The following is a 23755-nucleotide window of genomic DNA, read 5'->3' on the forward strand; positions in this document are numbered from 1 at the left end:
ATTGCAGGGAGGAGGCCCCCCGCAGAAACAAGCAGGAATACAGGGGAACTCCTTCCGAACGCCTCTGTCCTTCTGCACCACAGTGGGGCTTAAGGGGGCAGCAGCAGAGACCAGAACACTGCCTGGGAGCGGGGGGGTCCTGGGTTTTCCTTTCCCGACCCCAGGCAATCCTTTCCCCTCTCTGAGCATTCGTGTCTAGCTCTGAATGCAGGGGTGGCTAGGTATCGATGATTCCTGGGGCGGGGGCCAGGGCTATGATAGGAGTGTGCTGCATTTCTCAGGTGCTGCGGTGGAAGCCCGGGGACGTCCCCACAGACACAGAGCCAGAAAGGAGAGGCGGAGGCAGTCACTCGTGGCAGGTGCAGCAGGATGCTCCAGATGTCTTTATTGGGGCTCGAGCACAACATGACAGTGGAAGGCATGCAGACAGGGCGGCAGGGCCCAGCCTAGGCATGCCTCAGACACACACACACACACACACACACACACACACACACACGAGGGGACAGCTTTAGAAAAGGACTGACCAACACTAGGGAGGGACAGGGTGGGGGAGTGGGGAGGGAGGGCCGCGGGAGGGGCAGAGGCCAAGGTCGAAGGGGTCACCTGGCCTCTGCTATTGCACGGTCCTCTGGCCACCGGCCAGGAAGTACAGTATTGCAACTGGTCTCCGCTCGCCCGAGCCTTCCCCTTCTCAGACCCCTGAGCCGGATGGGCGGACAGACCCCTTCCCTGCCCGTCTGCCCAGCAGCATCTTTGAAAACAAACGGACAAAGGAGACAGAACAAAACCCCCCAAATAAAAAAAGACAAAACGCTCCCCCCTCAGTCCAGGACAGAGGTAAGGTGGAGGAAGGAGTGGGAGAAGCTGCAGAGGAGCCCCTTGGAAGTCCCCCAAAACTGGGGCGAGGGTGGGAGGTAGAACCCCAATCTGGGGTGGGGTGGGGCTTGTGGAGCAGTGACCCTGGGGGGCAAGCGGGCCTTCCACAGACCACTGGCCACAGGGGAAACAACCCCAAGAGGGCAAGTCTAGCCTGGGATCCCCCAGTGGGATTGGCCCTTCCCAGATGCTCTTTTCCTGGGACATTCCACATACGTGTTCAGCAGAAACAAGGAGTCAGTGAAGGGGAAAGGGGGCGGGGCTGGGGGAGGCCTGGGGGGGCCTGGGGGTGGGGCCCGGGCTTGGGGAGACACAGCCTAACAAAGAAGACAGACCACCAACAGCACGTGCACTACACACAAGAGTATAGTATGTATGAATATAGACACTATATGTGCATATATATCTCTTCAGTGTACAACAGAACAGAACATCGGACCCAGATGGCTCTGGGCCCGGAGGGTCACATGGGAGGTTTTCCGTCAGTCCTGTGCAAACAAGGATCTCTGAGTCTTTCCCAGAGAAAGATTCTTGCCAGGGTTCCAGAGTTTCCCTAAGCCTTTGGCTTTCTGTCTGTCTGCCTGCCTCTCTCACGTTGGTGCCGCTTAAGAGAGGGTGAGGACTTCAGCCTGGGCATAGCTGGGCGAGAGGGCGTCTTGGCAGGTCTCTGTGTTTAAAGAGCACAGGTGTGAGACACTGGGACGCACGCTTTCGGCTCAACATTGCCTTCTGGGGGGGCAAGGAGTTCAGCAAAAGAAAGGGAGAAACAAAGAATGAGACGTTAGAAGGAAGCCAGCTGCGGACCCACAGCCTGTGGGCTAAGGACTAGGCCAGGAGCAGAGCTGGAAGGCATGGGGACCCAGGGCAAAGAGGCCAGGAAGCGCAAGGATGGGTCAGGGAATGGGGGGAGCCCCTCCTGCAGCCCCTAGCTGCCTACCCAGAGCTAGGCCAAGTGACTCCTAGGTCATGTTACAGCTTTATCTCCATACCTGCTCAGGTAATGAGCTCCAGGAATCCCTAGCCCTCAGGTCTTCACAACCCCAGTGCAGTGGGTGGAGGGACCACAACCCCGAAGCCTGGTACGGACGCAGTGGGGGAGGTTCCTGGTGTGGCCTGTGGTCCAACCTGGGCTCCCTTCCCCCACATAGCTCCACCCGCCATCACTAGCTGGGGCTATCCCACTGTCCCAGGCGGGCTAGTGAAGAAGGCTCCTGAGTGTGCTGCCTTGTGTGCCCAGCCCCCCTTCCTCAATCTGGTGGGAACAGAGCTGGAACAGCTGGAGGGTAGATACTGAAGGGGAAGGTCAGGGAGGACCCATGTATCCATCTCAGGAGACAAAGCCAGAAAAGAGCATCTTACTGAGAAACCCAACCGCTCAGCGAGCCCTTCTCGGCATCCCATCCTCAGCCTGGAATGTCGGTGGCGTGGGCCTTCCCTTCTCCCACCTTCCCAGTGGGGGCACAGGAAGGGCAGGGAAGGAGGCTGCTGTGAGGGGCAGGCATTTCACGGTGATACGCTGGCCAGGGCAGAGGAGGCCCTCCTCTCCCAGGGGGCTCTGGGAAAGGGTGACTTCCGGGCCTATGCTGAACAGACGTCTTCCCCTCTGGTTCCAGCTCATAGCTCCTCCCAGAAGCCCTGGGGGTTGAGAAATGGCCTCTATGGCTGTTAACAGTAAGTAAGGTTAACAGCTCCTATCTGGGCAGCTTCCCTGCTCTGCTGGGAGGGAGTGGGCCCCAGCCGTGGGGGAAAGGTTTCTCCGAGACAAAGTAATGGGTACAGGTCCAAGTCCACGTGCAACATAAAGCAAACTGTGCTCTCAGATTATAGGTGGAAGAGAGAGTCTCCCCCTGAGGTGCGAGGCCCCAGGTCTGGATAAGCTGAGGCCCGTGCAGGCAGCCGCCTCCCTAGGCAGGGCCCTGGGAGGCCCAGAAGTCCTGAGAGGTAGCTGGGGCAGACAGCCTCCTCAGCTGTCCTGTTAGCCAGGTCCTGTGCTTCCCCTACAGAAGCCAGAGAGCCAGTGGGGGGACAGGCGGGAGCCCATCTCCCAAGGCACGAGGGGCTCCAGCCTGGCACTCCCGCATCATGTCGCCCAGGGACAGCTGTACCCACCAGAGGGGTGCCATGAGCATGCCCATCCCTGTGGGAGGGAAGAGAGGGAAGGAGGAGGTGGGTGCCGTGGAAACTTGGACTCCTGACAACTTGAGGGCCGCCACAGAAATAGCCGCCTCGGCTCCCTGAGCCCGGGAGGCAAGCCCGAGCACAGAAGAGCTGTGGTGTCCGCGCTAAACCGGACACCTAGCTCATCACGTCCCTGCCGGGGGCAGGACCCGGGTGCCAGGGAGCCCTGTGGGGACAAGACTGAATCTGTCCTCACCAAGGAGCAGCAGCTGGGCTCCCAGGGCCAGCTGTGAGAGGGCACCTAGAGTCTCCATCCTGCTCCACAGGGCTTCCCTGTCTGTCACTTGAAGGGGCCTGTCCCCTCTTGAAGCGTGGTCACATGGATGCCCCTTTATTTTCTCACCTCTTAGGGGGACACTTCATTCTGAGAGCAAGCAGGAGACAGGCCCCATGACCACAGCAGGGCTGGGGTATCCCAGGGCCCACTGTGGACAGACTTCTCTGGAAGGCACATTCCTGTGTCTGCCCCAGGCTGAAGACAGAGGGCACTGAAAGGGGGGTGCTCCTGGCCCAGGCTTGTCACAACACCCAACCCTCATGAAATGATCTGACCTTTCTGCCCAGTTCACCATTCGGGGCGGCCTCCAGACTCCCCGGCCTCCTGCTGAGTCCCTGAATGCTGTCTTGCCCTTCCTATCTTTGCCCACCCTGGAAGGAGCAGATATGGACCTTAGTCATTCCCTCTCCAAAGTTGCATAATCTGACTCTAAAAATTGCCAGGCGCACAGCTCCACTGTCAGGTCTAATTCCCATCAGGTAAAACAGGAAATGTCTTGGCTGAGGCCTTCCGCGTTTCTGGGGCCGAGGGGGCCTGGAGAGCCTCCCCCGGTTCGCTGCTGGAGAGGGGCCACCTGCAGCCTGGCCCAGCCCAGCCCTGCCCTGCCTGGGAGTGGCAGGGTGCCTGCGCAGGAGCGGGAGGGGGCGGGATGGCTTCTGTCCCCACACTTCCCCTCGGCTGCCCCTGCCCAGGGCGCGCCCCTGCTCCCTCAATGACTCACAAACCTGTTGTGCTCCCGGGCTCGTTAGGTAAATGAATACACTTAATTATAGAAATTAGATGAGTCTCCGGTTCTGGCAGCAATCCAGAGCGCAGAGGCTGGCTGGGAGCGGCAGGTGACTCAGGCAGGGCTGGGAGTCTGAGGCAGCAGGAGAAGGAGGGAAGAAAAACTCGTGGAAGCAGAGAGAGCAGCTTGGGAGAGATACGGCTGCTGGGGCGCAGATGGGATGCCGGGCTCTGCTGTCGCCGGACGTCACTCCCAAGAGGAGGGCATTCCCGTGCCTAGGCAGCCAATAGTGGGGCCCTAGGGACCCCACCTGCAGGCCAGACCGGAGCTGGAGACCATCAGGCCTCCTCTCCCAGGGGGGCACCGCTCCCCTGACCAGTTAGCTCCCTGCGCACCAGCAGAGATCGGGGTGCCCCACGGGACGGCCTTATTCTTTGCTGGTCTGGGTGTGGGATGGACAGACAGACAGACAGAGATACTCAGTCGCAGGCTGGTTACTGACTAAAGGCCACGAGGACTGGGAATGCATTTGCCATGATGAAGGTGGGACCCTGAGGGGAGGCAAGGCCCAGAGGCACAGGTCCTGGGGGTGCCGGCAGCTCCGGCTCAGGACGGGGAGGCGGGGGATCAGTGCGAGAGGAGCCCTGGGAGCCATCTCCCCCTTGCTCTCAGGCTCCAGAGCTGAACGTTCTGGGGAGCTGGGTGCTGTGGAGGAGAGGCTCGGGGGCCTGGGTTCCTCTGCCTCCTGCCCGGCTCCCTCAGGCCTCCAGAGGAATGAGGGCTGGAGGGCATGTGTGCGCCCAGAGGTGGGGAGAGCCGAGGGCGCGGCTAAGGGGCCGGGGGCCCAGGGGGAGGGCTGGTGAGAGGGCGGAAGGGGTGGGAGAGCAGGAGCTTTCTTGGAGGGTAGGGTGAGCTGTATCTCGATGCCAGTGGAGACAGCCCCAGACTGGTTCCTCCTGCTCCAGCTATGTTGTTTAGACTCCGGGATTTTGCACAGCCTTGGTGAAGAAAAGGCACATGGGTCAGAGGGGCATGGCTCCTCGTCTGAGCAGCTCCGTGGGATCCATGCTCGGGGGGGACCCTGCGGGGCAGGCGGCCCCTTGCTGGTTGAGGGGTCTGGCCCACCCGGAGAAGGCTCCCTGACTCTCCCTGGCTTCCAGGTCACCTAGGCTCAGAGGACAGACCTCAGGGACCCACAGCTGATCTTTGCCCTGTCACTGTCCCCAGGTAAGTTTCCACCAGCCACACAAAGACCCCATAGCCTCCAGCAGACTCCTTCTCAATCCTAAGCAGCCCTGATTAGCACTGGTCCCCGTCCTCCCAGGAAGTTCACACTCTGACACTCGGGCAGCCAGAGGCTAACCATGGGGTCTGTGCCCAGGGCTGAAGGAGCCCCGGGCTCCCCGCTCCAGGTCCTACACGGAGCCCGAGTGCAGAGAAGGGAGGCATGGTCTGGCACGGGGAAAGTTGCCGCGTGCTTACTGGGAGTTTGGCGATGCTAATTGCCACGCTTGCTTAGCAGGGCCTGTTTCCCAGCAACCCACCTGTTCCTTCTCGAAGGTCACTCTAATTGGCTGAGCTACATGCTTGTTGCCAAGAAGCAGTGTGGAGGCATCTTGAAAAGAAAACAGCCGGGCCACACAAGCACCCAGAGGGATCTGGCGCTGTGTGCGATCCAGACTCTCCGGCCCATGCACGCACACGTGCAACCCCTGCCCTGGGTGTGACCCAGTCCCCAGGACCTCACGGTCCCTCCTGACTTGCACCCTCACACCTCTTCCACGCTGCCACTGAGCCCCTGCCAATACCGGTGTGAAAACTGGGGTGCTCAGCACTCTGCTCAAGTCCTACATGGGAGGTGGGGTCCCCCCTGCCCCACATCCTGGGCCGTCACTTAGCGTGCTCCAGCCAAAGCAAGTCTCTGGGGCTAAACCATGACACAGTAGAAGCCTCCGCATGTTTGTGATGGGGGGCAGGAGGGACCAGCACATCCAGAGCCCAAGGATTGGGGCACGCAGAGGATGGGGCGACCAGAGGGACACAGGAGATGGTGTGAGTGTTCTGAGGACCTTCCATCTGCAGCCCTGTAGCTGGGGCCTCTGGGCCATCTCCCTCCAGCTGCCAGATGGCTGCCCTCGCTGCTGCCACCCAGCAGGACATATGTCCAGCAGAGCGGGACACACACCTCTCAGGGCCTGGTTAGGGTCAGGGTGCCCTGGGGATCCCATGGGGACAGGGGCTGGGAAGGTGCCCTGCAGGCTGCATGGGATGGGCGGGCCAGGGGACATCCTTGGGGTGACAGAGGCATCACAGGCTAATCCTGTAGCAGCCACTGCCCCACCTCACTCAACCCAGACTTGGTCTGGGGTTTGGGGATAGTGAGAAGTTTGGCAGGGGTTGGGGGGAGGCAAATTTGGCTAAAAGAGGGCAGGTTAAGAAGTGGCCTGAGAACCCAGGGACAAGCTTTTTTGCGGGGGGCAGGGGGGGAGTCAAGGTTTATCCTGGAACTAAGTGTTTAGGCAGGTTATGTCACAGGGACAGGGCACAAAAGACAAAAAGGGGATCAGGAACTGGGCAGGAGCACCTGCTCATGAGACTCCTGTCCTCAGCCACTACTGGCCCTCTACCCTCCTCGGTCATTTCTGACCCCTTTTTTGCAGGCAAGGACTCCCCAGCTCCGCTGCCCAGCTTCTGCCACAGCTTGGGGCCTGTTGACAGAATTTCAGCCTTCCCTTACCGGAGAGAAGAGGCTACTTCCTTGAACCCTCCAAATCCTTCAGAGCATACTTCAGAGGGACACATATTCCCTACCTACCCCTACCCCCATCCCCGCCTCCTGGTCACCCTCTGGCTCTGCCTCAAGAGGCCTACAGAGACGGGTCTGCCCCTCCTGGGCTCCTGGACCACCCCCCCCATTCCCCCTGCCGCCGCGTGCAGGATGGAGGAGGTAGGGCCTGTGCCAGGATCTCCAAAGACCTCACGGCAGCAGCTCATTCTTGCCCTGACTCCTGAATGTTGTTGGCATCTCTCAGGATCACTTACTTGGGAAACCTTAGCTGTGTTTCAGGGAGGTCTGGGGAAAGTGTGGCACTGACCCTGGGGAGCCAGGCCTCAAGGTCACAGCAGGAACCAGAGGGAGAAGGGGTAATCAAATGGAGCGCAAAGGCAGGGGCCCCTGACTTGGTATCCCCTTACCTTCTAGTGCTTGTCTTCCCTGTGGGTATCTAGGGTGGGGGGTGCTGGGCTCTGTGTACCTCCGGGGGATGCCCGAGGCCTTTCTAATCCAGGGACTGGGAGATCAGGTACCTATCTTAAAAGCGGGGACACATCCAAGGCAGAAGAGATGGTGGCCAAGGCCTCAGGGAAGGAGGGGACCTCACGTTTTGCGGGGGACACTGGGGAGACTCAGCTCCCCGGGGGCTCTCCCCCTGCCCGGCCTGGGGAGCCATACCTTTCCGGACCCTGCCATCAACACAGGCATAGTCCCCGGCGCTGAGCAGGAAGCAGGCGGCCGCCTTCTTGGTTTTGTCCCGGGGGCCAGAGCGTCGCAGGGCCCGGCGCTCCTCAGGGGTGGGGGCGGAGGCCAGGGGCTGGGTGAGGCCAGCTCCCTCCTCGTCTGACAGCACCGCATTGGCATCGCCGTTCTGCTTGGAGTCTAAAGGGGGCAGACAGAAAGGAGGCTGTGTGAGGGGCTGCCCAGGCCTTCCTCCGGGCTTGCCTGGGGTGTCAGATCCCGGACCTAGAGTGTCACTTCCCCGACCCAAAGGGGCCTGGCATCTCCCTGCGAGGGCCAGGGGGCAGGGGGCACCTGCTTCCCTCTCAGCCTCGGCCCGGCGTCTTTCCTGGGACACGGAGCCGCAGATACCCTAAGCAGGGGTTCCTGAAATCTGCCCGCCGCAGGCTGCCCCACGGGATTAGCCCGAGGCTGGTGGCAGACTCTTCTTCCTCCTTGGGTCTGGCTCAGGCTGACCCTTGGATGAGTTTGCATTCCCTCAGAGAACGCCTGGCTTGCTGGGATGAGGGCTGGCACGGTCAGGGTTAAACCAAAAAGTGGCTTCCATGGCCATCTCCCTGGGCCCCCTGAGGCACTCTTGTTCACTGGGCATCGAAGGCATTGTCAAGTGCCTGAAGGACTCGGAGCCCTCTGCTCGGGGCTCAGCCGTCTGGGGAAGAGCCCCGTACCGAAGAGGCTCGGACGCAGCTCCCACTGCTCTGGGCTCTGAGCCCCAAGCCCCGGCCTCCGTCAGGCGGCAGTGCAGGGGGGCCCTCGGCTCTGGAGAGGGGCCCACTCGGTCTGAAGGCAGTGGCCTCGGCATTGGCCAGGGACGCCCTAACCATGGCCAAGCAGTTAGTCAGGCTGAGGCACAGCTGATGGGGCCATGGTAAGTGTGCACCGAGCAGCGGGTGCAGGGGCTTGTCCATTCTGATACTAGGTTTCTCTCTGAGCTCTGAACGGCCCTCAGGGTACAGCTCCAATTTCCTGGGGCACGGGCTGGGAGATTTACATTCAGGATCAGGGAAGGGGGAACCACTATGATGCGGGAGAAGCGGGGAGACTGAAGGGTGCTGTTCCATCAAGGTCTCTGGAAGACCCAGGCCCCCAAGTGGCCCCAGGGAGTGAGTAGCCCCGGCATATACAATGGGCACCCACCAACAGGCCAGGTGAGTGTCTCGAGTCAGGCACCCCCTGGAGGACGAGTCCCACTTTGCCCCCAGAGCTTGGCCAGAAGCTGCTACCTTTGTCTCCTGGCCCACCCCAGCTCCCAGATGGCCTGGCATCCAAGGGCTCCCCAGACTAGGAATCCCAGACCTCCCTCAGGAGCCCACCCCATACCTAACCCTTAGGTTCCCGCTCTCCAACCTAACTCCAAGTTGCTGTGGGTTAAGCTGATTTCCTTTCCCATCTCTTGACTCAGGTGGAAGCAAGCTTTCCAGGGGTGGCCTTTCCCATCCTTGCAGAACAGGATCCAGGCCCTCAGGCCCTCCCCCTCCAGGATGCAGGTGTCATTTTCTTCCACACTTCCTTTGCCCCTGCCCGATTCTGTCTGGGCTATTCGCTCTTGGTTCCTTCCCCTCCCGTGTTAAACACTGAGCCCAGGACTCAATCTAGGCTTGTGCTGAACAGAAGGCAGCCTCCCACTGCTGTTACGTTATCACATTTATTAGGCCAAGAGACATCAGACTCCAGTGTTTGGAAAGAAATGATTCATGCGTTGATGCACCTTGGAAGAACAGCTGCCGGGCTCTCTAGCTAATAACGACAATGCCTGATGCTTGTAAAGTGGTTTTTACTTCTCAGAGTCCTCTCATATCTGTCATTTGTTTGGGTCTCATCAACGTCCTGGGAGTAGGAGATCATTCCCATTTACCAGGTGAGGATCAGAGAGGGTAAGTGACTGGTCTCAGGTCACACAGCACAGTGGCCAAGGTGGTACTGGAATTTACAGACCCGTGCACTGCCCATCACAGCCTAAATTGGGTGGGACACTCCACAAACCCTGATGTTCGGAAAGCTACTGGAACACCAAGAAATAGAGATTGGGCCTCAATACTTTGCACTCTTAAAGGCACATCTTATACTCAGGGAAGCCCAGAGTAGTAAAGCACAACCCCAAATTCCAAGGGCTGAGTTTCATCTGGGGACTCCCTGGGCCACTGGGGGAGAGGTGGCTTTCCTTCCCAACCCCCAATCTCACCTGCCCGTTTCCTCTCAACCATACCCTCTTCTGGGGCAGCGGGGCTGGTATCACTGTAGGTGCTGTCCCGGGGCGAGGTCTCCTCAGACTTGCAGTAAATGGGTGACTCAAGCTGAGGCGGCCGGGGCACGTGCTTCTTTCTTTTCTTAGGCAGCTTCTGCTTGGCCATGGCCAGGGAGTAGTACATGCCGAAGTTGTTGACGATGACCGGCACGGGCATGGCGATGGTGAGCACGCCAGCCAGTGCACACAGCGCCCCCACCAGCATGCCTGACCAGGTCTTGGGGTACATGTCCCCGTAGCCCAGCGTCGTCATGGTGACCACCGCCCACCAGAAGCCGATGGGGATGTTCTTGAAGTCGGTGTGGTCATTGCCCCGCGGGTCAGAGGGCCTGGCGCCAATGCGCTCAGCATAGTAGATCATGGTGGCAAAGATGAGCACCCCCAGGGCCAGGAAGATGATGAGCAGCAGGAACTCATTGGTGCTGGCGCGCAGGGTGTGGCCCAGCACGCGCAGCCCCACGAAGTGGCGCGTGAGCTTGAAGATGCGCAGGATGCGCACGAAGCGCACCACGCGCAGGAAGCCCAGCACGTCTCGGGCCGCCTTGGAGGACAGGCCGCTCAGGCCCACCTCCAGGTAGAAGGGCAGGATGGCCACGAAGTCGATGATGTTGAGCAGGTTCTTGACGAAGTCCAGCGTGTCAGGGCAGCACACGATGCGCACCAGGAACTCCAGCGTGAACCATAGCACACACACCCCCTCGATGTAGGTCAGGATGGGCTCCGTCTCCACCTCCCGCCGGAAGTGCACGCTGGTGGTGTTCCCCACCCGGTGGATCTCTGTCACGTTGCGGTCAATGTTGAAGGCCTCATGGGTCTCCAGGCAGAAGGTGGTGATGGAGACCAGGATGAAGAAGAGAGAGGCGAAGGCCACCACCTGCGGGCAGGGAGGAGAGTGGGGCGGCTATCAGGGCCAGCTGGGTGCCCTCCTGTGGGGGGGTGGGGGTGGGGCAGGGGTCACTGGGCAATTGTTAGGTGGCGAGAGGCAGGATTAAGGTACACAGTCAGGGGCGCCTGGGTGGCTCAGCTGGTTGAGCGACTGCCTTCAGCTCAGGTCATGATCCTGGAGTCCTGGGATCGAGTCCCGCATCGGGCTCCCTGCTCGGCGGGGAGCCTGCTTCTCCCTCTGACCCTCTCCCCTCTCATGTGCTCTCTCTCTCTCATTCTCTCTCTCTCAAATAAATAAATAAATCTTTAAAAAAAAAAGAGAGAATTTGGGGCGCCTGGGTGGCTCAGCTGGTTAAGCGACTGCCTTCAGCTCAGGTCATGATCCTGGAGTCCCGGGATCGAGTCCCGCATCGGGCTCCCTGCTCGGCAGGGAGTCTGCTTCTCCCTCTGACCCTCCCCCCTCTCATGCACTCTCTCTCATTCTCGCTCTCTCAAATAAATAAATAAATCTTTAAAAAAAAAAAAAAAAGAATTTGGGGCGCCTGGGTGGCTCAGCTGGTTAAGCGACTGCCTTCAGCTCAGGTCATGATCCTGGAGTCCCGGGATCGAGTCCCACATCGGGCTCCCTGCTCAGCGGGGGGTCTGCTTCTCCCTCTGACCCTCCTCCCTCGCGTGCTGTCTCTCATTCTCTCTCACAAATAAATGAATAAAATCTTTAAAAAAAAAAAAAAAAGGTACACAGTCAGGGGCTGGAGCTCCCTCCTCAGAGGGTCTTTATCCATCTGCTTGGGTGTTTTAAGGCAGTATTCCCAGTCTTTGTCCCCGTGCACAGAAGACAGACGGAGAACTATAGCTGCCTGGCCCCGCCTCCTGCCTAGCTCTGTGCCCCTGCAGTCCTGCCGGGCCTCAAAGCTTCCCAAACTGTATATAAATCATCTGGGAATCTTGTAAAATGTGATTCTGATTCAGGAGGTTGAGGGCAGGCCCTGTGATTCTGCATTTCTAACAAACTCTCCCGTGAGGCTGCTGGTCCACAGACTACACTTGGAGTAACTAGGCTTTAAGACAGTGGTCCTCAAAGTGAGGCCCCGGCCCAATAGCAGCATCGCTTGGGAACTAGTGAGAAACGCATATTCTCGGGCCCCGCGTAAACCTACTGAATGAGAAATACTGGGAGTAGGGCTCATAATCTGTTTTAACAAAACTTCCAGGTAATTCTGATGCACGCTACGTTTTGAGGTCTGCTGCATTGAGGGGTATGCCCAGAGACAGGGGGCTGGAGGAAATGACCCTGGGCCTCTTTCTGCCAGCTGAGTCTTTAAGCTCCAGCCATGACCCACCCCCCCTCCTCAAGCCCCACGTCCCAGCCCCTCTCCCCCACCTCTCAGTTTAAAATGTCCCAGCTAACTGCCCAGACAGTGAGAAGCATCTGAAAGAAGGCAGCATGCTCCATGGCAGGAGACAGGAGGAGTCTGCTCAGAATAACCACCCCTTCCCTTCCCGACAACTGACATTTCCTGGGACACTGAGCTCCAACAGAAAATAAACTGCACCCACTGGGATCGGAGTGTGGCAGCGGCTGGTCCAGACAGCTGCTGGGATCTCAGCTAGAATGATGACAGCAGTGCTCGGCAGAGGTTTAAGTGTCCAGCCATTATGAATGGAGAGGAAATGCATGTGTGATAACACCAATTAGGGAGCCTTCATCTATTATTCACCACTGTCAGGGTACCTGTTGCCGAGGTCTACGCCCCCTGCCGCTCGCTGCCTGTCCTGTGGAGCGTGGGGATGGGCTTCCTCCCGAGCAGAGGGCTGCGCTTCAAACAGGTGCATGAGGAAGGACTGTGGGCCCACGACCACTTGGCAACCCCCACGCCTGACCCGCCCTGATTTCCACCTGACCATGGCGTTGCCTCCTGTCTAATGGTGCCTCTGGGAGATGCCCTGCTCCCTGAGAGTCTGCGCTGGGAGGGAGAGAAGGCACGCCTTGCTCTTACTACTGCCGAACACCAATGGAGAATACAAGGGGAGCTGGGAAAATGAAGCAGCAGCATCTCCGGGGCTTCTGAAGCAGGACCGGGTCTGAGGAGAGAACTTGGGAACAGACATCCATTAGCGGTCTATTCTGTCCTGGCATGGCTGGGCACTTGATACATGTTACCGCCTTCAGTCCTCCCTGTGACCCTGTGAGGTAAGCCCCATCATCTCGCTTTACGGACGGGGAACTGAGAGTCAGAGAGGTTCTGTGCTTGCCTGAGGTCACACAGCCTGGAAGGGGTGGAAGGCAGACTTGAACTCAGCATGGTTTAACTTCAGAGGCTGCACCTTCTCTTTACCCCACACAGTCTTCACCACCCCCAGGCAGGATCAATTCACAGACCCAGGAAAGTCTTCTCTGAACCGTCAGCACTGCCCCCACCAGCTCCCTGATGACTGCTATTTCACCCTGAGGGATATGTACCTTTGGCTTAAGACAGGCACCCATCACACACTAAGACATCTTATTTACACTTGAACATGGACGGGTTGATCAGATAGAGTGAGGAAGGAGAAGGGACGTGGCAGGCCACAGATCACACTTTCCCTCCTTGAACAGCTTTGCCTGGAGCTTCTCCTGTCTGCTGCTTTCCTGTGAAGGTAAATTTCAAGTTCCTTTTCTGACCTCATTTTACTTCTCTGAGAAATGGGCTAGCAAGGCAATACAGGCTGATATGGACCTTAGGCAAATGGCTCCAGCCTGCGGGCTCTCCGTGGCCATCCAGAGATGAACTGGTGGAGGGACCTGTCCCCTGGCTGCAGAGATGCTGGGAACCCAGAGTCCTGGCACTGCCCCCCCCAATCCCCAGAAGCAGAGGGGGTTGGGGTCAGGGGTGGGGACAGCACATCCCGGCTCTGCCAGGAAGCATGGGAAGCAGGAGCTCGCTCTCTCCGAGGAAAAGTGAGCCAGGAGAGTTGGCCCGCCTGGGAGCCAAGCATGAAGTTAATTAGTGATTTGGAAAAACAAGTTCAGGAAGAGCTGCCAAGGGGCTGAGCAGAGGGCTCGGGGCGGGGGGGTGGCGTGTGCCCAGCTCCTTCCAAGCTCCTTCCTCCTCCCGCGTTAGGGGACAACCCCCTGAATTCCTGCAGTGTTCACTCATTTTCGCTGTGCTTTTAAAACACAGAACTGTTGTGTCTATTTACTCATACCGCTCACCTCCGCCCTCCCGGAAGATGGGGCAGGGAAAGGGTATCCACCCACGGGTGCCCATTTCTCAGGGGCAGCAGACGCACAAGAGGGAAAATGACTGGCTCAGGATCAAACTGAGGCCAGGTCTCCTGCCTCTCCGCTCAGAGTTCTTTCCACTTTGCCCTCTAACCAAACAAGTGGGGACAGTCCCCTCCTCCTTGGTGACCCCTTCGTGTGACCTCTCCAGGGCTGGCAGCCAACGGCAGGCAGGCCCCAGAAAGCCCTCCCTCCCCGAGGAGACAGACAGACCTGAGGCCGAGCTATGATAGACGCAGGTATCTGGGCTCTGGCACGCTGCCCCACGTGGGTCCCGAGGTTACAGGTCCCCCTTCGGGGCCCCAGTTATTCCTTTTCTCCCCTAAGTTATTCCCAAACTGAGTTATTTCGTAAGTGGTGGTCCTAGGCAAGCGCAATCAAGGCCCTTCACCAGGCCTTCCCCTCTGGTGGTAGGGACACTGCTTTTTTCCTCCCACTCTCTTGATTGAGGGCTTCTGAGGACAAAAAAGGGCCAAGGAAGGAGGCAGTGGCTGCAAAATCACCCAATTTAGGCATTAAGGCCTGGAGCTGGAGCCTTGTGAGGCCATCCTCTATAGCCAGCAGGGCACCCATGCCTCCTTTCCATCGGCCCCTGCCGAGCAGAGAGCGAGCGCAAAGAGCTAAGGAGCCCTGGGGTCCGACAGCCTAGGTCCCCCACCCTGGCCCGGGCCCTCACTAGGTAAATGGCGTGCTTCGTACCTGTCCCTCACTACAAAACGGGGACAGCACTGGTGGGCACCGGGTGGTGTTACTGTGGGACTAAGTGAGCTTCTACCTGGCAAGTATCTGGCCCATAGTATGTGCTCAGTAAACAGTGGCCGAGCCCAGGAGGTGTGGGGGCCTCCACAGACCCCTGGGCGCAGCTTCTGAAAGCGGAGTTGGATCTGGAGCCAGAAAAATCACAAAATCCTTGCTTTTTAGGAGCGAAGGGTCCTGGAAGCTCATCCTTTTCTGTGTTTTACAAACCAAGAAACTGAGGCCGGGGGAGGAGGGACTTGCCCTGGTTCCTTCCCATGGCTGAATCCGTCAGTTCTTTCCATGGCCTGAGGACACAGGGCATAGATTCTGCCCGAAGACAAAACTGCCCATGTGGAAAACTGCTTGTGTGAACTGGTCTGGCCAGCAGGTACTCTCTCCCTGCTGGAAGGCTGCAGGAGGGCCCCACCACCCTGGGCTGGAGGTTCCTAGCCTCTGTGCAGGAAAGCGCTGCTCCTTCAAGCTTCCTGCTGCCTGTGTCCCCTTGGGGGACCCGCCGGTCCGGAGACCCACGTGTTTAAGCTGGTGGGGTCAGCCCTGTCATGGGCCTCCTTCACCGAGCTCAACCTGAGATAATCGGTGGTGGAAATCTAAAGTCCACACTTCTGGGTCCAAGGTGGGCTCTGCTACTGACTGCCTGAGAGACCTTAGGCAAAGTTCTTAACCTCTCTGAGCCTTCGCATCTTTGCCCATAAAATGGAAATTGAGTGCTTACTACATGCCAGACACTGTTCTGGGTGCTGGGGAACAGCAGGAAACAAAACAAACACCCCTGCCCCTTACGCCTTACATTCTCGTAGAAGGAAACTGTCAACAGGTAAGTAAAGTACATTGTATGTCAGATGCTATAAGTGTTAGAAAGAAAAACAGAGTAAAGGGAGTAAGTATGAGGATGAGGGAAGTATTTCAAATCGGGTGATGAGGCAAGGCCTTAGCCAAGGTGACATCTAAGCAGAGACCTGAAGGAGTGAGGGAGTGAGGAATGTGAAGATCCAGGAAAGCTCAAGAGGCAGAGGGAGGAGGCAGTGCAAAGGCCCTGAGGCTACAGTATGCTCGATGTGTTGAAGGGATGAGAACAGTGCCCACCTGATGGGATTGTTTTAAGGATTAAAAGAAACGGTATTTGTAAGACTCAGCACAGAGCCTAGAGTGTCTCAGGAATCTGGCACAGGCTGGGTCGGGGGGGTAGGGGGGAGGTGACAGACACCAGTCATTGGGAACTGAATATAATCAGCGGGGGCAGGGGAGGGGAGCCCAAGGAGAAAGGGCCAAGGAGACAGATGGACAGATAAACATAAGAAGACTCATGCCCAAAACCTATATTAAGGATGAAGTGTAGGAGAAGAGAAATTTGAGAACACAGCCAAAGACACTTGCAGAGGAAGATCTGTGGGGATGGGATGAGGAGCTGAGGTTTCTGGGGAAGTAAGATCCTCGTGCCCGGGCAGTGCTGTAAAGGGAGTAGGCAGCCCTGGGGACTCAGAGGCAGGAAAGGGGAGAGAGTCTGCCAGGCAAGGCGTCTCTCAGCTGTGCCTGGGCTCCTGAATGAGGGCCTGCACTATGAGGCCCAGGACCAGCCTAGAGACCCCTGCTCCTCTCCCTTAGCAGGCTCCCCTAGGAGCAGACCCTGGCCCTGGGACCTCCCATCCCATTCCAGGGACCAGAGCCAGCCTTTACCCATGCCCACCTCCTGCCTTTACCTATGCCCACCTCCTGCCAAAGCCAGCACATGGGGCTTCTAGAGGCCTCTGGGGGGCTGAGAGCTAAGGAGTCTGGCCCCAAGAGAAATTTGGTCCAGCCCAGATCACTGGCCAAGAACTTATCCAGCCAAATGCAATTCCTGGCTATTGCCTATCCACGTTCTACGCTGTCCTATCTCTGCCCAGGCTGGTCTCCTGGCCAGGAAATTCACCCCTTCCCTAACTCTGCATGGTTAAGCGCTACCCACATTGAAAACTTACTTATTTATATATTTATTTATAGCCTGCCTCCTTCTACAAATTATTTAAGGGAGCTAAGTCATTATCCTGCAGGGCCTATCCAGCTTAACTTCTGTTTCCTCGTGGAAGCTTCCCTGCCTGCCAACCCTCTCCCCCGCCTTGCCTCACCTCACGTATGGCTGGGATTTATCGCTTTCTCCTCACACCTCCTATTGGACTTTATTTTTGAAGACTCCTGTGGCACCTCTCATGATCTTTCTTGTATTATTATTACTATTCCTTGTCACATAATTTCCCTCAGCTGCTACCTACTCCCACCTGACCTAGCTCTCTTCAGGAACAGGGACATGTCTGACTCATCTTTATATTTATAGGGCCCAGCTTGGTGTCTGGCATGTAGTAAGTACTCAATAAATGTTTTCTGAATGACTGGAGCCAAGGTGATGGCCTGCTTCTTCTCCTGGTCCTGGGGAGCCTGTCACGAGGAGACATGGCCAGCCCCACTAACAGGGGCCAGAGGGGACAGGTATGCCCAGCAATACCTCCAGGCACGTGGGCTCTCCGACTCCCGTGGCTTTCCAGGGTGGGCCAAGGCCACTGCCTGATGGAGCCCCCTGCCAGGGTCTGGGGCACCATCACCCAGCCTGAAAAAATACCCTAGCAGGGAGCTGGGCCAGAGGTGGTGGTAGGCTGGCTGCCCAGGAACAAGGATGGTATGAGCGCCCTGGTGCCCAGCATGCCAAGCCAGCACTGTCCACGGATGGACGCCAGGGGCCTGGGGACTCCCTGTTCCCAAGGCCCAACTGCCTGGCTCTGTTCCTGCCCGTTCTCCCCGCATCTCCCCAAAATAGCTGGAGTTTATTTTAGCCCCTCCCCCACTTTACACCCCACCCCAAATGGTGACAAACAGAAACACCTCATTATCCGGAGGCAAGATGTTCAGAGGCAAATGTTGGTCTGTTCAGAACAAAAAAGAAAAACACAAAACAAACCCAGAAGGAGATTGGGAGGCTGCCTCAGGGCAGGTCAGGGAGAGGCCTGCAGACTTGGCCTGACACTCCTCGGGCTCCTGGGAAGGCGCATGCTGGCACTCCCTTCCTGGGGGGCTGGGGAAGACAGGGCACCCTGCCTCCCAGGCTTGGCTTCCTGGCTCTCCCTAGCCCCGCGGGCTTGGGATCCGAGGGTCCTGCCCACCGACTGGCTAGTCTCAGGCAAGGCCCAGGCCAGAGAAGCTGGAGGCCTTCAGAGGCGATGAGCAGGAATAGAGCTCTGCATTTCTTTCCAAGAAGGCCTCCGTTTAATTCCACCGCCTGGGCCAGGGGACACCTAGTGTCCTCTCGTACTAAGTCCCCTTTCTTTTTGTTAAAGTCCCACAGTGAGGAAAAAATAGAGAGCAAGCTCAAGGCGAGCAATTCTAAGGAGTGAGGGGATGGGAGCTTTAGTCTGGAGGGAGAAGTTAGGGGACGGATGGGAGGAGAGCAGAAGGCCCCCTCTGGGGCCCCCGAGGTCAGAGACCTTCTGCAGGTATGGTACAAACACGGACATGGGTTCACGAGATCTGGGTTTGGAGCCTAGTTCCACCGCCAGCTGTGTGACCTTGGGCAAGCCCCTCCGGGCCTCAGTTTCCTTCACTGTAGAGTGAGGTAAATGATCCCTGCCTCACACGGGCCAGATGAGATCCTAGAGCAAAGAAGAGGTGAGAGCACCTGATACCCAGTGGGTGCTTAACCCAGGTGAAAACCCAGCTCCAGCTGCCTCCTTGGGGCACCAGGGATCCTTGGGTCACATCCTCTCCTCAGAAGGGAAACATTATGGGAAAACTAACCCAGGTATGGATTTAGCCAAAGGAGAACGACTAACACTATCAATAGGGCTGATAACTGAGCTGAAGCCAGTCTCACCCCTGGGTCGTCAACGGGTTGGGGGTGAGAGAGAGGAGTGTCCCGGGATCCCATTCATCAGGCCTCCTGTCTGCCCTCAGGAAAAGAGGAGGGCCTATTTTACCGCTCTCCATACTGCCCAAACCCCCACTGGTCCCCCCTCAGTCTGGGAAGCCGCCTGGCTGCGGCTGAGCCCGGGACAATGGGCACTGGGCAGGTGGGGACAGGACCAGCCTGCCCGTCGTGCCTGCTCCCAGCTCAGGCCACAGAAACGGAACCACAGCAGCGGCCGCCATGGGCCCGGCCACGGTGAGGGGGGCAGGGGTGAGCACCCCGGCCCACCTAGAGCCTGCCCGATCGGGAGTGGCTCTGCAGGCCAGGCCAGTAGCTAGGCAGGCTCCACCATCAGCTCAGTTCACTTCCCATTTGTATCTGTTTTGTTCCTGTCATAACGCACTCCTCAGATGACCAGCGGCTGTGTGCAGAGAGACGCCTGGGGCGGAGCGCTACTCCTCTGCCCTACTGGCCTTCAGTGAATGCCCCAAGGCCATGGCCGAGGCTGCAGGCCCCCGAGTAGGGGAGGTACTGACCCAGGGGCTGGTGCTGTGGTATTCCTGGGGGAAACAGGGTCAGTAGGGAGGCCACAGCCCAGAACACCTACACCTCAGGCCTGGAGGGGTAACAGAGCCAACGTCCTGCGGATGTCCCCATCTGCCCCTGGGTTTTCTGATGTCACCCACAGGAGGTACAGAACCTCAGAACACCTTCCAGGCCAGAATAAGAAACAAGCCACCTCTCCATCTCAAGAACAGGCGCGTTCGGTGGAAAGAACACGTTGCAGTCGGAGGAGCAGGGCTTGGACTCACAGCATGCCACTATCTGGCTGTGTCATCTCAGGCAAGATCTTTACCTTCTCACAGCCCCAATCCATTAAACGGGAAGGACAGCTCCACTCTAAGTTTACTGGGAGGACTAGAGCTTAATGCAAAGTACAGTTAATAGCAGTCATTAATTTTTTTAGATGGTGTATTCCCACCTGTCTGTCCCAGGAACCGCTGAACCGAAGGGCTGGCCTCTGCCTTGTACTCCTTAGCAGGAGGCAAGTCCTCTTTTGGGACAAGTGCCATTAAGCTCCATACAGCTGTTCACATCAGTATTCACAACCAGAAGTTGGAAACTAGGGAAGGCGTCCTGCTCTGTTGTTACTTAACTGTGTTTAACAACATTCAACACCTCTGAATCCTGGTTTCTTCATTGCTTCAATACGAAGAACTAACCCTGCCTGGTCCCAGACTCCTGACCTCAACTGGAATGGCTGATGTGATTCCATATCAAAAGGGCAAATATCTTGGGCTCCTGGAGGAATTGAAAGGTCCAGCTAGGCTCTGAGCTTACTCAGAGAGCTCCCCCGGCTGGTCCACCCTGGGGTTTGCCGAGCAGAACATACTCATTGATGGCACAGTCCCTTGGAATCCAAAAGAGAAGAACCAGAGAAGGCGAAAAGTCCCCCAGATACCCCAGAATGCTCAGAAATAGGACCTAGCTCTCCTAACTTCATCTCATTCCTGCCTCCCTACCGCTTCCTCCTCTCAACTTGGAAAGAACGTGAATTATCCACACTTGTCGCTCTCCCCTAGCGCACATAGCCTCGAGCTGACACGAGCAGGGTCAGTGAAGTGCATGAGAAGTCCCCAGAACCCACAGCACACCCAGGCCAGGGCACGACCTGGCCCTCACCTTCTGAGCTGATCTCAGGACTGTAGGAGAAGAAACAAAGGCAGCTGGCCCCTGGCTTCAACTCTCAGTCCTGAAAAAGGTCTCTGCCCTCCACCGGCTGCCCTGGGGATGCCTGCAGCCCCAGCCTGGTAGGCCTCGGCCCTGGAGACCTCTGTTCCTCAGGCAGGAGCTGCATCTGCCCTGGTCTGGCATTGGCCTACAGCCCCACTTCGGTCTCCCCTCCTCCCCTGGATGGGGAAGTAGAACTTTTCCTTCCATGACTTGGTGGAGGCCCAGCCCAGGAGGTGCTGGGGAAGGGTGACAGAGCTCTGAGACTCATTAACACGACAACTTGGGAGGCCAGAGGTGAGGATCAGCTTCCACAGCAAGAGGCAGTCTCAGACCCAATACATATTGCTCTTTCCTGTCTCCAACAGACCCCAGCCAGGCTTCAGGCTGCCAACGGGGAAGCCAGACTCCAGCCCCCAGGGTTCTCTTTTTTTTTTTTTTTTAAAGAATTTTTAAAGCTGTCCAAGCATATCTCCGCCCCTCTACCCCCTTTCACCTAAAGGGATTGGGAGAAACTGGATCAACTTGGGGAGGGAATGGCGGGAAGGGACCAGACAGACCTTGCCTAGATCAACCTATGCCACCCCCCTCTCCCCCCATATACCCGCTTCAAGCAGTAACCTGAACCGGGGCTTTCTGGGAAACCAGTCGGTGCCGCAGCAGGAAGAAAAGAAGTGGCAACAAATCTGGGATCATCACAGGCTGGCCACTGACCGCGGGAGCCTGCAGCGCCCAGAACATTAGGCCCTTCCTGTCGAACTGAAGCCAGGCCATCCCAGGTGACCAGGAAGCCTTAGGGGCATGGCATGGGGCAGACATCTAGACTTATCTCCCTGAAAGAAGGGTTCTCCGGAAACCTGGATGAGAGGCCTGGGTTCTGGTCCCAGCTCTGTCTGCCATGGGCTGAAGCTGGTGTCCCCTCTACAAAACTCACACTTCACAGCACAGGGAGCTGCCCCCAGCATTCAGAGGAGGTGGCATGCATGGAAGGAGCTGATACAGCGGCCTGCCACAGAGTAGGCGCTTAACACACCCAGTTTTCTTCCCCCAAACCCTGCCTGCCTCCGGCAGGAGGCCTAATTCCAGCTCTCCAGGATGCTGGCCCTGCAGAGGAGGGGGGGTGGTCAATGAAGAGAGGCGGCCTGCGCATAAAGAAGGGGGTGGAAGAGCTCAGCTAAGGGTACCCCACTCCCTCCCTCGGAGGGGATGCGGCAAAGCAGGCAGCTGGGATGAGGTCCAAGTAGTAAGTCAAGAGTGTGCAATCTCCTGATGAGGCGTGCAGGAGAGAGGGTGTGTGTGTGGGGGGGGGCGGGCTGTGAGTCCCCTGTGGGCCCAGGGAAGCCGGAGGGAATTGGGAGGGAGGCAGAGGCAAGGTAAATCAGTCTCTGCCCGCTCCTGCCAGCCCCTATTCCCACCGCCACGGGTCCCCTTGCACACCCAAGAGGAGACCCAGGCTCCTGCCACTCACCCTGGCCGCCCGGGAGGAGTAGGGATCCTCGAAGAGCGCCCACATGCGGGGCTGCCAGCCACGGCAGCCCCCGGACCCGGCGCCGGGGCCCGCACCTCCCTCGTGGGGCCCCAGGCGCTGCAGGGCCAGCTCCCGTTCATCGTCGCCGGCCTCGTCGCCCGTCCCCGCGCCACCGCCGCCTCCGTCCGGGCTCTCGAAGATATCGAGCGCCTCTTCGGCGTCGCGGTGCTGGCGGTAGGTCATCCAGCAGCAGGGCTCCACATCGGTCTCGTCGATGCCCCAGAAGGTGAGCTCCTCCTCGAAGAGCGGCCCGCACACGTCGGCGGGGCAGTGCAGCTTGCCCGTGCGGTAGTAGTTGAGCACGTAAGCAAAGACGCCCGGGTGCCGGTCGAAGAAGAACTCGCAGCTCCCGCCGCCGCTGCTGCCGCGGCTGCCTGCACCGCCGCCATCGGACTCGGGCCGGCCCCCGCCGTCGGGATCGGCCAGCCAGGCGAGGCGGGTGCCCGGTAGGGTGCGCAGGGTGCTGCGGTAGGTCTCATGTCGCGTGCCGCCCACGTTGATGATGATCTTCTCCGACGCCTCGCCCTTGGCCATCTCCTCCTTCAGACATGTTTTGGACGGAGGCTTGTTCCCCGACTTGCGCCCACGGTAGGAGGAGACACACACCGAGCTGATCATAAGAAGCGCTGCGGGGCTTCGGCTTGGGGCGGCCGCTGCCCTCCAAACACCCTTCCCGAGGAGGCAGCGTCAGACCGGGGAGGGGGAGGAGGCGAGGAGGAGGCGAGGAGGAGGCAGGAGGAGGCGGCGGCGGTCCCCTCTGCGGCTTGGCCCTGCCCCTGCCTCTCCCCCCCCGGGGCGCAGAGCAGGAGGAGTTGGGTTTCTCGGGTGCACAGGTGGTTGGGGTTTGGGCAGGCAGCTCCGGCGAGGGAGGCAAGGAGGGAAAAGGCGAGCCGAGGACCCAGGCGAGAGACCCGGGGAGGCAGGGGCAAACACACACCTCCCCGGCTAGGACTGGACACTCAGACGCTCGGGCTCTGGACACGCCCCCCCCGTCACCCCCAAAAGGCGAGTTAGCGCACAGTCCAGGCGCACTGCGAGGGTCCGGGGCGCGCGCGCGCGCGCTCACACTCACGCAGGCCACCCTCCGGCTCTCGCAGACCGAGCCGAGTCCCGGGAGCGGCCGGCTTCCCCGCGGCGGCGGCGGCGGCAGCGCAGCAGCAACAAGTCCTCGGAGCGGCTGCCGGGGCCGGGCCGACGCTCTCACGGCAGCCGGAGCTCCGCGGGCCCGGGGTGCTTGCGGTCAGCACGCGGCGGCGGCGGCGGCATGTGGCCTCTTCCCCCCATTCATAAATCCAGCGCAGGGCACGGAAGGCGGGCGGGGCTGAGCGGAGCGCGGCGTTCAGGCGGGCGGGGGCTGCGCAGGGCGAGGCGGCCGCAGGAAAACAAGCGCGCCAGCAGGAGCGAGCCTCCGGTCCTGCGTCCGCCGCTCGGCAGCGGCTGGGAGCGGCGCTGGGCTGGCGCTGCGCAGCGGGGGCCGTGCTGGGGCGGGGTGGGGAGGGGGGGCTCAGACGGGGCGTCCTGCGCAGCGCCGAGCCTGGGGGGCGGAGCCGCTCCGGGGCGCGGGGTTCTGGGCTCCGGCGGCCGAGCGGCCAAGGACACCTGCAGGCTTCCCAGGCTGCGCCGATCGGGAGCTTCAGCGCAGCGCCCCGGCGCCGGGCTCCTGCGATCTGGCGGCGCTGGGAGCCACGCCATCCTCGCGTCTGCCCATCTCCGGGCGGGGTGCCGGCCTTGGCTCGCGGCAGGAGGCGGGCGAAAGGTGGCCTAAGGAAAGGGGAGCCTTGGCGCCGGTGGGCTGGGCCTCAGGGGGCTCTCGATCTCCCTCCGGCGATGGTAGCGGATGCCACTCTCTGGTGGCGCCTTTTCCTCCCGGCCCCGCCTCGCCCGGGCGCGCCCTCCGCG

At 59.2% G+C, this 23755-nt stretch overlaps 1 protein-coding gene across 3 annotated transcripts; it reads right to left on the minus strand.

Moving 5' to 3' along the window:
* Nucleotides 1–347: 347 nt before the first annotated feature.
* Nucleotides 348–23755, minus strand: KCNC4 (potassium voltage-gated channel subfamily C member 4). 3 transcript variants are annotated; one of them, XM_064588693.1, is made up of 4 exons: nucleotides 21797–23755; nucleotides 9758–10694; nucleotides 7513–7716; nucleotides 348–1546 (listed from the first exon to the last, which is right to left on the minus strand). In XM_064588693.1, the coding sequence occupies exons 1-4, from the start codon at nucleotides 22472–22474 to the stop codon at nucleotides 1485–1487; spliced, it is 1881 nt and encodes a 626-aa protein (XP_064444763.1). In that variant the 5' UTR covers nucleotides 22475–23755; the 3' UTR covers nucleotides 348–1484. The 3 variants fall into 3 exon arrangements, with proteins under 3 accessions (XP_064444763.1, XP_064444764.1, XP_064444762.1); XM_064588694.1 differs by having other exon boundaries at nucleotides 348–1608; XM_064588692.1 differs by having other exon boundaries at nucleotides 1467–5059.

The sequence above is a fragment of the Mirounga angustirostris genome, unplaced genomic scaffold (assembly GCF_029215605.1).
Source record: "Mirounga angustirostris isolate CCGP_5_RB_7025 unplaced genomic scaffold, mMirAng1.0.hap1 SCAF_4, whole genome shotgun sequence".
NCBI classification, from domain to species: domain Eukaryota; kingdom Metazoa; phylum Chordata; class Mammalia; order Carnivora; family Phocidae; genus Mirounga; species Mirounga angustirostris.